This window comes from Onychomys torridus, chromosome 20, assembly GCF_903995425.1.
Source record: "Onychomys torridus chromosome 20, mOncTor1.1, whole genome shotgun sequence".
Taxonomy (NCBI): domain Eukaryota; kingdom Metazoa; phylum Chordata; class Mammalia; order Rodentia; family Cricetidae; genus Onychomys; species Onychomys torridus.
Window position 1 is genome coordinate 26416960 of NC_050462.1, and position 13233 is coordinate 26430192.

General features: G+C 36.3%; 2 protein-coding genes across 28 annotated transcripts in view; one reads left to right on the forward strand and one right to left on the reverse strand.

Moving 5' to 3' along the window:
* The window catches only part of Ppfia2 (PTPRF interacting protein alpha 2), a 452499-nt gene extending 442301 nt beyond the window's left edge, over positions 1-10198 (forward strand). For 15 of the 26 annotated variants that reach the window (XM_036169422.1, XM_036169425.1, XM_036169427.1 and 12 more), the window contains 3 exons: positions 4014-4173; positions 5694-5785; positions 7765-10198. In XM_036169422.1, coding sequence (XP_036025315.1) covers positions 4014-4173; positions 5694-5752 — 219 coding nt within the window. In that variant the 3' untranslated portion in view covers positions 5753-5785; positions 7765-10198. The remainder of the gene's footprint in view (positions 1-4013; positions 4174-5693; positions 5786-7764) is intronic. The other 11 variants (XM_036169428.1, XM_036169431.1, XM_036169429.1 and 8 more) reach the window with 1 other exon arrangement.
* A 74-nt stretch (positions 10199-10272) lies between these two features.
* Acss3 (acyl-CoA synthetase short chain family member 3) overlaps positions 10273-13233 on the reverse strand; it is a 172797-nt gene continuing 169836 nt past the window's right edge. For both annotated transcript variants that reach the window (XM_036169452.1, XM_036169451.1), the window contains one exon: positions 10273-12856. In XM_036169452.1, the coding sequence (XP_036025345.1) occupies positions 12788-12856 (69 nt within the window). In that variant the 3' untranslated portion in view covers positions 10273-12787. The remainder of the gene's footprint in view (positions 12857-13233) is intronic.

The window sequence follows — 13233 nt, forward strand, 5'->3', positions numbered from 1 at the left end:
CAGATACATTAAGAGAGCCCTTCTAATCTTTTTTTTTTTTTTTTAATAAACTCTTTCTGGGAAAAATTAAAAGAAAACGTTGAGATAGAGTGGAAAATAGAGCCATATAATTCTTGTGGGAAAGTACTGGTGTTTCCTGGCTGCAAAGACAGCTGTTGAACATGACTTTTATGAAAATGTAGCTCAGTGCAAAGAAGGTGCCTAGAAAAATGCAAGATCCTAGGTTTAATCCAGTTCCACAAAAATGCATAAAATTAGAATGAACTTGGAAATTCATAAAATACAGCAATAATTCTATAGTCAAATAGACAAGGTAGATTACGTTGCTGTTGTAAACCCATGGTGTCCTGAGCAAAAGGAATTTTAGAAATTTATAAACATAACCCTAACTAATTCTTAAAATATATGAAATATTCTCCACTCAAGATGATGTGTATTTCCCAAAACACAGTTAAAGAGACAAAAAAAGATAGTTTAGTCAGTGAAGTTCTCCCTATATAGATATGACGACTTGAGTTTGCATTTCCAGTACTAGTTTATAAGGCCAGGGAAGATGCCACACAATTGTAGTTTCAGGCACTGGGGCACTGGAGAAAGACAGATCACTGGAGTTGCAGCCAAGCCAAGCTAGTTGAGTGATCTCAAAGTATAGTAAAAGGCCCTGTATCAAAAATTGGCAGATTAGAGCTGGAGATTTAGCTCAGTGGTAGAGCGCTTGCTTAGCAAGCACAAGGTTCGGGGTTCGGTCCTCAGCTCAAAAAAAAAAAAAGACCAAAAAAACTAAAAACAAAAACAACAACAACAAAAATTGGCAGATAATGATTAACAAAATCTCTGCTCCTCACACACAAATGCATATGTGTATAATGAACACATATGAACAACACACATGCACACATTATACACATGCACACACATGCCAGTATGGCTAAATAATAGCAATTCTGTAACTTCTTTTGTCTAGTGTTTGAATCTGAGCAAAGCTAATGACTAAACAACTTGCCTTAACTATAGTGAATTTACTTCTGGGTTTCTACTGGCCACATGTATATTCTGTTGAACTCACTTGAGAAGTTCTAATGTATGTCTAAGAATTCGACTTCAATTAAAAAGATCGCTTTGGGGGCAGAGAATAGCATGTGCTGGTCTTTTGGGAAACCGCAGTTCAGACCCAGGCCCACACACCAGGCAACTCATAACCACCTTGTACTCCCAACTTTAGTGGATCTGATATCCTTTTCTGAGCTCCACAGGCACTGCACACAAACAAATCCACACACATATAAAGACATGTACACATATTTTTTTAAGAACTTAAAAAAAAGATGCATCTTAACCCTATCTCTTGGAAACATTTTCTTAAGCTATTGCTACAAGAATGTCTCCTTATTTTCTGCAGTGATTGCTTTGTGTACTGAAAGTAAAGCAGAGGAGTGTCATGACTGAGACCTTTGCTCACTAATTAAAGAAAAATCACCTTACCTTGTATATTAAAGAAGTCATATAGCCTTAAAATGTAAGATAGGGGTTTTCATAATTGGTAAAAATTTAACTAAAACACCACTTCTCCTAGAAGTCAGAGAGGCCGTTAATGCATTGAAATAATTTGTTTCTTTTTTCCACCTGTGAACATTGAAGTTCCGAGACAATGTAAAACAAAATCACTTTGGTACAGTGTATATCACTTAACTTAAATTACCAAATCAAAATGAAATTTAGGTATTGACAATAGGGATGTTAACCATGTATAATATTTAAGTTATTTAAAGATATTAAATGGTAATTAAATTGTCAGACTATATAAGATATGCTATATTGTTGAAACAGAACCATAACAATGTGAAGTGAATAGTGTCAATTATTTCTCTGCATGTGAGAATAAAATCAAATGAGTAAATTTCACGTGTGTTGTGGAAGGAAGGGTGCTAGTTAGACCAGAAGGAGATGGAGCAGGTCTCTCATTTTCACAAGTGTGGTCAAAGAACATGTGAGGCTGTGTAGCTTCAGGAAGCAAGTCCTGGATATCTTAGAAGATAATGTCTATATGGACGATTTATACACTTGTTAGAAACAAATGCATGCACAAAATGGTGAATTGCATGTTTCTGCTTACTAATTAATTCAAAGGAAAATAATTGCTTTTTAACAGGTACTTTGTGCATACAGAAAAAGGAAAGTGATTATTTCATTGAGACATAACCTAATTAGTGACCAGAATTACATCATTTTTTTTTTCTTTATTGAAAATTCGTACATAGTATTTTGATTATACCCACCCCTCCCCCATCTCTTCCCAAACATCCCCTCCAAGTCATAGCAACACAACTTTGTATCCTCATTCTTTTTTTGTAAACACACAGAATCCAATTAATGATACCCATATACTTTGGGATTCATGGCCATCCAAAGTGGTCAAGCTGCCAGGGGTATTGACCTTTTGAGAAAACTAACTCTCCCTCTTTCAACAACTATCAGTTATCAATAGCTCCTAAGCCATGGGTGACACTTTAGGGTCCCTCTTTCTCCATGCCAAAATTTTGTCTGGACTGAGCTTGCTCAAGTCTTTGGCCTGCTATCACAACCACTGTGAGTTCCTATATACAGCTTCCCTGATGAGCCTGCAACACAACTTCATGGTAGTTCTGGCTCTTGCAATCATTTACTCTTTCTTCTACAATGATCCCTGAGCCTTGGGAGAAATGGGTGTGATATAGATGTCCCATATAAGGCTTAACATTCCACAGTTTCTTATTTTCTGTGCCATGACCAGTTGTGAGTCTTTAGGTTAATGTCATCTACTGCACAAAGAAGTTTCTCTGATAAGGTTTGAGAGCTATACAATCTATAGGTAAAAAGATGAGTCATTAGGAGTCAGTCGAGTGCTATATCCCTTTAGCAGAGTAATATTAGTAGGTTCCCCCTTAGGGCCTATATTCTGTCTAGCCACATGTTCTTGGCCCTGGAAATGGTGCTAGGTCTGAGACCTATCTTGTGGATCAGGCCTTATATTCAACCTAAAAGTGTGGTTACTTCCATAATGTTAGTGCCACCATTGGAAAGGGGGGTGGCATGTTTTGTCTGGCCACTGATAGTTGCCACTCATAGGGATTGCAGCTGCATAAGATTGACTGATGATTATTTTTCTCTCTCAGTATCAGTACAGTACATTATAGAACTATAAAAGTTAGCCAGTAGAGATGAAGTTTCTAGAAGAATTCCAGCTTGATCTCACCATGTTTTATGATTCATCTATCTGGTGTTTTCAGCAATGGGGTCTTAATATTAATTTCTGGAGGGTAACCAGGAACAGTGTCATTAGCATGTAATGTTTATTAACTAGAGTCAGCTTTTGCTTATAGCATCACCTGAAAATCAAAGGTGCTAATTGAAAAGATGGAGCTTAGGCTGCAAAGGATTTTCAAAACAAATCCAGTTAATTCATAATCACCTAAAATCTGACAAATCATTTCTTATTAAGGTTATACCCCATTGTATCACCTGCTAACCAGTATGTCTCAAATATAGATTTTTTGCATACTATCTACCTTTTGTGTACATGAAACTGATATTTGATGATTACTTGACTCAACTGCAGTCTACTTAGCAACTAATGCAACTAAGTATATCATCTCATTATGAAAAATCCACTAGCTCAAAGTGTAACTAAATAAATCCAATGTTCCATTTAGATTAAAAAAAACTTTAGTATCTTATGATTTCAAGAAGGTTTAAAGCTGCAAAACTTTAGATTTGAAATCAGATTAAAATTTTATTTAAGAAACATTTCTGTCATATTTACTGTCTCCTTCTGGAAATATTTAAGAAACATTTCTGACATATTTACTGTCTCCTTCTGGAAAGAACAAAAGAGTTCAAAAATGGAGCAAAGCATTCCTATGTGTGCTTGACAGACTGAATTTAAATCAACTCTGTCCCATGCTCCTGAGCACAGAGAGGTAGGGACTGCAGCCTAATTGTTGTCATGACATCAAATTGTGACTCTGTGCTGGCAGAATGATGACAAGAATTTCAGACGTGGGTCGACCTGGCGAAGGCAGTTTCCTCCCCGTGAAGTCCACGGAATCAGCATGATGCCTGGCTCCTCAGAGACATTACCAGCTGGATTCAGGTTAACCACAACATCTGGGCAGTCAAGAAAAATGACAACGGATGGTACAGTGTTTTTACACTTCTGCTTGTAAAGTAAAACGCTTGTTTAGCCGAAGCTATATAATTCTTCAACTTTGCATACCCTTGTGGCCTTGATACTTTTTTTTTTTTAAGTTGGTTTGCTCTGCTTGAATTTTACTTTGCTTTTTACCAAAAAGACCATTTTTAAACTGCCAATGCATACATCCATGAGACTTTGTATACACTTGAAAGATAATTTGCATCCCCCCCCCAAAAAAAAACATTGCCACTAATTTCCACATCTAGGAAAAAAAACCAAAAAACAAAAACACATATGCATGATTGGTGTTTCTTTACTCTTCCATTCCCCAACTAAACAATCCATTTAAAATGGAGGTTGGACTTGAAATCAAATCCTACTTGAACTGGGAATCACTGTGCTGTCCCCTATTGGTGGAATTATTAAGGCCACTGCACGTAGTTAAAAGGGAGGTTTATTTTGTGGGGTAACTTACAAATGAAGGGATTGGTTGTAGGGTCTGGCAAAAGGTATGGCGCAGTCCGGCGGTGTTCTCTGGAGAACTTTGCTCGGTCTACCCCCAGCGTCCAGGGTCCTGGAACCAAGAGAGAGCCCTCTCCTCTCCCTGGGTCTTCAGCTTCCTCCCTCAGCCCTGCCTTGTGGCCCTGTCCATTACCGAAGCCTCAATGGAGGTTGGAACTTCCAGGCCAAGGCTGGGATGGCTACCCACTTCAGGAACTTTCATACATTGAAATACTACAATTTTGTTTTATCCTTTAAATTCAGATTCATCAGATATATTTTGTCTCTGACCAGGCAGAAAGCCTTAAATAAACAAGCACAAACATGAGAAGAGAATTAACACACAAAAAACAAACCAACAGTGATTTCCCAATTGCATCTCTTTGTGTGGACTTTAAAACTGTGCTCCACCCTTCACAACATAAAACAGTCATTTGGGAGAGACAACTTTGAAATAGTAATCGTAATCCTCAAATCATTTCTGTTTGGTAGGCATTAAATAAAAAATAGTCTTTCCCTTGTTATTAAGATAATAATCTAGACTCTTCAACTCTTTTCAAGCTGTTATGGCAATTAAAATACATCCGAGTATGAAGTGTCTTTGATCCACATTTCTTTTAGCCTGTTAATATTTTGGAACTTGTTAGCAAGGTTCATGAATAATTTAGCATGATTAAAATTAGTATAGAAGTTTGTCACTACATAGAGGGGAAAAAAAGACCCCACGCTTCATAATACTGAGTTCTCTCAGAATAATCTTTACAACAAAAGCAGGCTCACCCCGGGAAGACGCTGTGTTACAGATTTCATCTAAGGAGGAATACACAGTGCCTGGAGAGCTCAGCTGAGCTGCACTCGGGTAAATTTTCATCAGCTCCTGGGTCTAGAGGAGAGGAACGTGAGAGGCTCATGTCTGAGAAAAGACAGTCTGCTAATATGGTCAGGATCCCTTTACGCAGGGAAAATCAATCTCTCTCCTCGATGGCGTGAGAACCTCTAAAGCCTCTCTTCTCATTTGCAGTTGCTTCATCAAGACTGCAGAGGCTAGACAACTCCACTGTTCGCACATACTCATGTTGACCAGCCACTCAAAGGAGGCAGCACTGACCTGCTGTGAGTAGTTTCTCTTGGCTGACCCACAACCAACCAACAGAAAGATGGGATTGAATTGACAGAGACTAGTCAGTATACTCCATACCCTTTGCTATGACCTAGCAGTGCAGAGGTGTGATGACCCGCCTCATGGAATCTTTACATCGTCGTAACTCTTCATCTACGTTCTCCTATCATTTATCTGTCTTCTGGGGTTAGCAGCCTGCCTGTTGAGGGCCTGTGACTCAGTCATTCCACATGAATGCACTGCTAAGCATATTTTTTTCAGAAGGTATTTTATGCCGAGCACTGTAGAGTTTTATTAGTAAGAGTCCAGCATTTGAAAGAATCACAGATTTCAAGTGTCTGTCTTAGAAGGAAGCCAAGATAGAACAATAGGAATTTATGCAAGTTTATAGTCAAATAGTGTAAGGGACAGGAAATTAGATGTGGATTAATATTAACAACGAAGTTGGAAATCAAAGTATTGAATTTCTAATGTGTTACTCTCCACCACTATGCTTTATATTTGCTGAAATCAAGTATTAATTTTAAGAATCTGGGAAATATCACATAGGAACAAAAATTAGAAGAATTGGGAATAGAAGTTGCATAAAAGTTTGTTACATACACATAAGATACAAGTCATTTGTAAGAGAAGGCATTTGTAAGGAATTACTAATCAGTGGAAGATATTGCTTTATCTATGTAACAAAGAAGTTTCTTTTAAAACTTTCTTATGAGTAAAACTGGTTTCCTAGATTTAGGAATTTCAAATTTTTGGAAATTACTTTAACCTAAAATTTGGGTGTACCAAACTACTCTGTAGTTTTCAATGAGTTGATATTTGGGAAAGAATATTTTTAAACACAGTATGTGTACCAAGGGATGGGATAAGGATGCAGAAAGACAGAGCAGCAATTTGCCTCTTGCTGTTTATTTATTGTCTTAAATCAGGATCTCTGCACAACATATTGTTGTCTTGGGAGAATAACATAGAAACTGACATGTTGCCTTACCTGGGTCACTAACTGATGGAACAGAAAACAAAAAACATTATTTAATTTCACAAAAAGCTACTCTAATATAAATTTTTTATTGTGATATATTATTTGGTCTCATAAGGCATAGCTTACAATATATAATTATATTGGTAAGAGACTTTCCACAATACTGTTGATAATAGATTCAACACATAATAGTTTTCTTAGAAATTTAATAATTCATCAGCTTATAAATGACTAATATGTTCAGTTTTGCTTGCTGCTTAGCTCTAGGCTCATGGGAAGAATCGCTCTTGAATTATTTGCAATTTTTTTCCCTGCATGTCCTTCTAGTTCATATTTTTTAGTTTTTAACTTTTAAATGGCATAAAAATATTTATGAACAGGATAAGCAGAGGCAATCTCTACTTTTATTTTGGTGAGAAATTAAAATGACTGTCATGAACACTAAAGTCCAAACACACTTTTATTGATCGTATTGTGTCAGTAAGAGTAACTGTGAGATTTGCCTGTGTGACATCACGGCTGTCATCTGTGGTGAAATACATACAGCTGACATAGAAACTTCAAAATGTGATGTTTTGTGTTCTGTTGTGATTAAAGAAAAGCATCATTTTAAGAACTCTAAAATATATGAACTAGAATATAAAGCTATCCTGTGGAAGAGGTCAATTCAACCTAATTTAATAGTTAGCAAGTACAAAAATTCAGAAAGCATTCTGACATTTTATGTGACTATCTGTGTTTCTGTTTTAGCCATACATACTCTTGCCAAAGTTGAACCAATCCTACTTAACACTTCTGTAATAAAAGAAGTGGAGACTGGTAAATGTCACACCATCGACTGTTACTTACATCCCAGACAGTTTTATTTTTTCCATTGAGGTTTTAGAACCGACCTATGCAGGCTGCATGGGAGTGTTCCCTAGAGTAACAGGGTGGGATCCACGGGCTAGGAGATGCCAGTGAACTCATGTTGTGCATTTCCTTTTACAGACACCATCTTTTCAGTCTACACGACCTAGAGTGTACTACTGCCTACAAAGAAAACCGGAGTAAGCCTTCATGGAGACTGGATTCTAAGAAAATAATATAAGAAACGGCTCACCAAACGTTGAACATGTGATTTTGGGGGGAATTGGATTATAAGTTCGATTAGTTTACTATGATTGTAATAAAACGCTTAAATCATCTGAAATATGAACACCACCCACGTCATAAACTCTGTACATCTGATGCTTTTATGAGATGGAACTACTTGTTTTTTTCATGTTGTAATATAATAGGCATTTATGTATTACTGTGTAACATTTCTTTTTAAATGTGTAAGTCTTCTGTAAATGGATATAAATATGATTTTTTAAAGAAAAATAAAATATATGGTTCATGGAGTCTCGAGTGCAAACATTGAACAATTCCAGGTCCCGTTTGTACTTTGCCATTCCACTGTTTTTACGGATTCTGAATTGTAAGTCAATCAGTACGTTTCCTGGAAGCGTGTTTCATGCTTCAACTTGCTTCTCCTTCCAGTCCGTCAAACCTTAGAGCTGAGCACCTGCCTCTGATCATGTAAAATAAATAAATGAATAAAAGTCAAAAGAGAGAGAGAGAGAATGATTTAACCTGAACGGGACCTTTAAAGGCAATCAGGGATCTGATGTCCTCTCTCTGTATAAAAAGCACTGTGATGCCTCAATCTCCTTTTCAACAGAAAACAAAGCCAAACTGTTTACAAGCATCAAATGCAATGATTTTAAAAATTTATATCAAGAAAACCGTTGTCTAATCTTGTTGCCTGTGGATCATGAAACACACACACACACACACACACACACACACACACACACACACACACACCTTTCTTAAGAACCACATGTTCATTTAAATACCGTGAACTGCCAGGCAGCACTGGACAGTGAGTGTCAACCACTGTAGAGTATGAGGCCCATCTCCACTAGGAAAAAAAATACAGACCCCCGGACCCCTTTAGCAAACTCTCTACCCCCAGTTTTTATGATCACTGTTAACAGGGCATTAGCCAGATTCAAGCCTAAGCCCTTAGCTGAAATGACCTTTTTTGTGACTTCCCTGAATTCATTTTCATCAGAGGAAATAAAGACAGAATGATTGACATATATAGTGTATAAAAGTAGAGAAGAGTGACTAATCTCTTCCTTGTGGCTTTATTTGGTGGTGTCTGTCACTGTTGTTTATTCCTTGTTTATATGGGAGATTTCAAAGTGAAACCTATTTAACAATACCATGGATCTAACTGCTGTTTTCTTGCTGCTTGGTCTTATTATGCAAGACCTGTCATTAGTAAATTCTTTTTTTTTTTCTTTTTTTTTTTTTTTTGTACTTTAATTTGTGATATTTGCACGTACCTTTGTTTGGATGTCTATTTTTGTTGAACAGATTCATTCAAAAGGTAATGGTACAAGAAAAACCTCTCCATTGTCAATAAAAAAAAAATGCTTCCAGTTTTCTGCTTAAGCTTTGTTTTCTAGTAGCGTAATATTTAGCGATCTGCACGAATTACAAAGAAAATCATTCAGTGATTTCCAAGGCTGTTTCATTCAAAATCGAGGCTGCCACTAGAGGGAGGTCTAAACTAGCTTATGGAAAGTGTTTTGAATTTAAAAAAAATTTTTTTTGCTTGAGTAATACCAATGTGAAAGGACTTGCTAAAAGCAGCTGATGATGAGAGCAAAGTCATCTAAATGACATACGAGAGAAACCGTGGTGCTCATATGCTAGAAAGATTGGTATTGATATTTATAGGCCAGTACGGCAACCAGGTTTGCAAAGCTGTAGGGAAATACTGCCGATAACTAATTTATAAAGAAGAAAAGGGTATTTCCGCTGATATTTTTTGGATGATCCAGCTCAAGAACCAGCAAGTCCGCATGCTTTGGGCAATCAAGCGGGGCGGAGTGCCTTGGCAGGAAGCATGCACTAGAGAAACCTGCTTGCCTCCTGGCCACAGAAAATAGAAAAAGATGATGGGGTTGGGGAGAGGCACACACCAGTGACCTAAGTGTTTCCCATCATCATCACCCTTACCAGGCACTCAGTGCACAAGTTTTGGGGGACATTCCATATTCAGCTATAACAACCACTCAGTCATCAAAATCAGTTTCTTCTTTTTGGAAATTACATTAAAAAATTACTGGTGATATGTACTGGGTCCTACAGGGTAATACAAAGTATCCAACTACTCGCCTTGAGAAAATGTAAGATACACTTTAATGTACAAGAATACTGTAGTCAGATTTGAAAATCAGTTTCATGGATTGAGCTTGTATTTCAGGGTGGGTTTTTGTTGTTGTTTTGTTTGTTTTTTGTTTTCCTTTTGACCACCAACATTTGGATCAAGCCCTTTCAAATACAATTTTATATCAATAAACCTTCCTTTTGACGTGTAAAACAGTTTCATTTATATCTATTTAGTGTATTTTTATGGGGAAAATAAATTGGCACACTTTTAAGTATTAAAAGCACTTTTATTTTCATTTCTCAAATGTCTTACAAATTTAAAAATTTCATAAAATATAAGATCACACAGAATCCATTTACATAAATTTAAGTATCACATTCTGAGATTGTATTATTGCTATTAATCACACATTCAGTTCAAAATACTTTGCATGCAATTTGGGGGAAAAAAAAGATGGTGAGATTTAAAATAGGAAGTTATTTAATTTTTCTCCCCCAATTTTAAGCAGTCCGATGACTAAGTTATATAGCCACATGAATGTAATCCCTGTCTCTGGTCTATAGTGGACATGAATTTCCTCACTGAAATAGAAGAAACAGCTCCTTCTGAAGTGTGATACACTTGGTTTTGTTTTTGGTTTTTTGTTTGTTTTGTTTTGTTTTTTCAAGATTCCCACAACCAGAAAATAATCCAGGCCTGTTTGCTGAGTTGCCCCTTCAGATCTGATAAAGAGGAATCTCTACAAATGGTCCAAAGATGAAATCTTTACTCAATCCTTAAATCTGCCTCAGTTTATAATTTGCAAACAAAAAATGTTGAATTCAGTTAAAATATCTGACTCATGTGGGGAAAAATAATGAACAGTATTATAATGCTGACATATTAAAAACTATTGATTTGTAACCTCTTCAGTTTTGATAATGTATACAATTTACACATACAATGGAAAATTCAATGAACTCAACAGCTTCCAGTTATAAAATACCTATCCAGTTTGTTTAATTCAAGCAACCAAAATATTAGAGATGATAAAGATATTGCCTTCATATTTACCAATGAAGAAGGTAGTTTAATCAGTAAATGTTTCATTTGAAAAGCCATTTATTATCTAAGCAGCAGTCCAAAGAGGCCAAAAAAAAGAGAGCTTTTATAGAAGATACACATAATTTTTATGACAAGTAAATTAATCTGTTACTTTTTACCTGTATTTCATGCAATTTGACTATTCTGTTAGGACCTTGTGCTCTTTATAGTGTTTCTCAAAAACTGAAGAATTGAGAAATTATTCTGAGGACTCTCAATGATTGAATGAACACAGTATGCTTTTTAGATTTAAATATATGCTCTGATGAATAATACATGTAGAGCTCTAAGCTAGTTAACTATGGACTTTCTATTCTAGTTAATGGATATATTTCTATAACCATATTAAAGGCTCATTTTCAATTTTTTGAAAAGGCTCAATCATTTTATAGACACACAGATGGAAATATATGTTAGAGTATAATATTTAAATGAATTAACATTAATTTAAAGTAATAAAAGTGGATATTTGGGGTTCTCTTGAAACCCAGAGGCTCTTGAAATGTAGTACAGTCTCTCTCTTGAGCCGTATTTCTCTGGGGCCTGATATGGCTTTCTCCTTGATGGAACCCATGATTGCCAGTATTTAAGGCTCCCTATTGTTTGTAAAATCACTTGTCAGTACAGGTGGTTCAATATTCCACCATAAATTCTTTGATCTCCTAGAGCATAGGTCAGTGGAAGAGTGTTTGCCTAACATGCACCAGGCTCTGGGTTCAATCAATAAGAAAAAAGAAATTCTAATGTGGAGCGAAGTATGGAAGTACATGCCTCTAAGCTCAGCAACCAGGAGTTAGAGGCAAGAAGACCAGGATTTCAAAGTCAGCCACACTTACATAGCAAATGTGAGGCTAACCTAGGAAACATGTGACCTGGTCCAGAAAAAAAGAAGAAGAAGAGGAATAAAACTAAAAAATAAAATAAATAAATAAAAGAGAATGGGGGATGCGTTGATATTGCCCAGAAAGTCTCTTGATTTTTTTAGAATAAGATGAAAACTTCCAAATTTCTCTTTATATCATCCTTTTTCTCAGTCCATTCAATTCGTGTGTCATTTCCTTGATGCCATTGGAAGATGAAGGCATCAAGATGCACACAATCAACTATGGCAGGGGATTCGAGGAGCCTTCATCTCCACAAAAGATTTGCTGGTAAGGTCTCTAGTTTCTCTGCCAGACACAAGCCTCCCCTTACCCAGTAACAGACAACATAGAAATGGTACTCCATCCAGGGGCCCTGTGTTGCTAGGCAACTTATTCTGTCTGAATGATTACCTAAAAACAAGGAAGTCATCTTCAAAAACATTCAACAACATCTGAGTTTCCATAATAACGTTTTAAATTATATTCTGTTTTGATTTGAGTTTAGATTTTGATCAAACTGTGGCTGATTCTTATCTCCCGGAAGTGTGTTTATATTACACATACTTCCAATTAAAATGTGTTTGTAAGGCACATGAATTTATAAAATAATACGCCAAAGACATATGCAAAATAGAATAAAATGATTCATGTTACAGGAGAGAGGTAACAGTGCGAACTGGCTCATATGATGTAACACAAAATATAGCCTCTTTCACAGGCTACTAGACTGATTTAACCCTACGGCTCACATTTGAGATGAGAAGGAGTTCTTTTCAGCTGCTTATTTATAGAAAACAAACAACTTAAATCCAGCTAGAAAGTTAAGACAGATTGACTGGAGATAGTAAATAAAAAATCACAAGGCCTGTCTCAGAACTTCTTCTATGTGGCCAAAAATGCTGGGGTCCTCGATAGTAGGAGTTACCTGGAAAGAAATGGACAATGTCAAAAGGTCATCTTCTCTCGAACTTCTCTAGACTTTTTGTACAAAAACAGTACATGCTTTGTTATGGCACTCATCTGTTTGTGCTGTTTTGTTTTGATTTTTTTCTTGAGATGGGGTCTTATGTAGTATAGCTTGGCTTCAAATACCTTACATAGCAGAGGTCAGTGTTGTGTTCCAGATTTGCCTGACTTTACAGGCCACATGATGCATATCCCCATGATTTCATAAAACACAGACAAAAAATATGTAAAGTAGGAATCTTCAGGCCCAATACTTAAAAATTTATCTTTTGTAATAGTAAAGGAAATAATATGGTTAGCAAAATTGTTGGTATTTCCACATAGTCTCTGGAATTT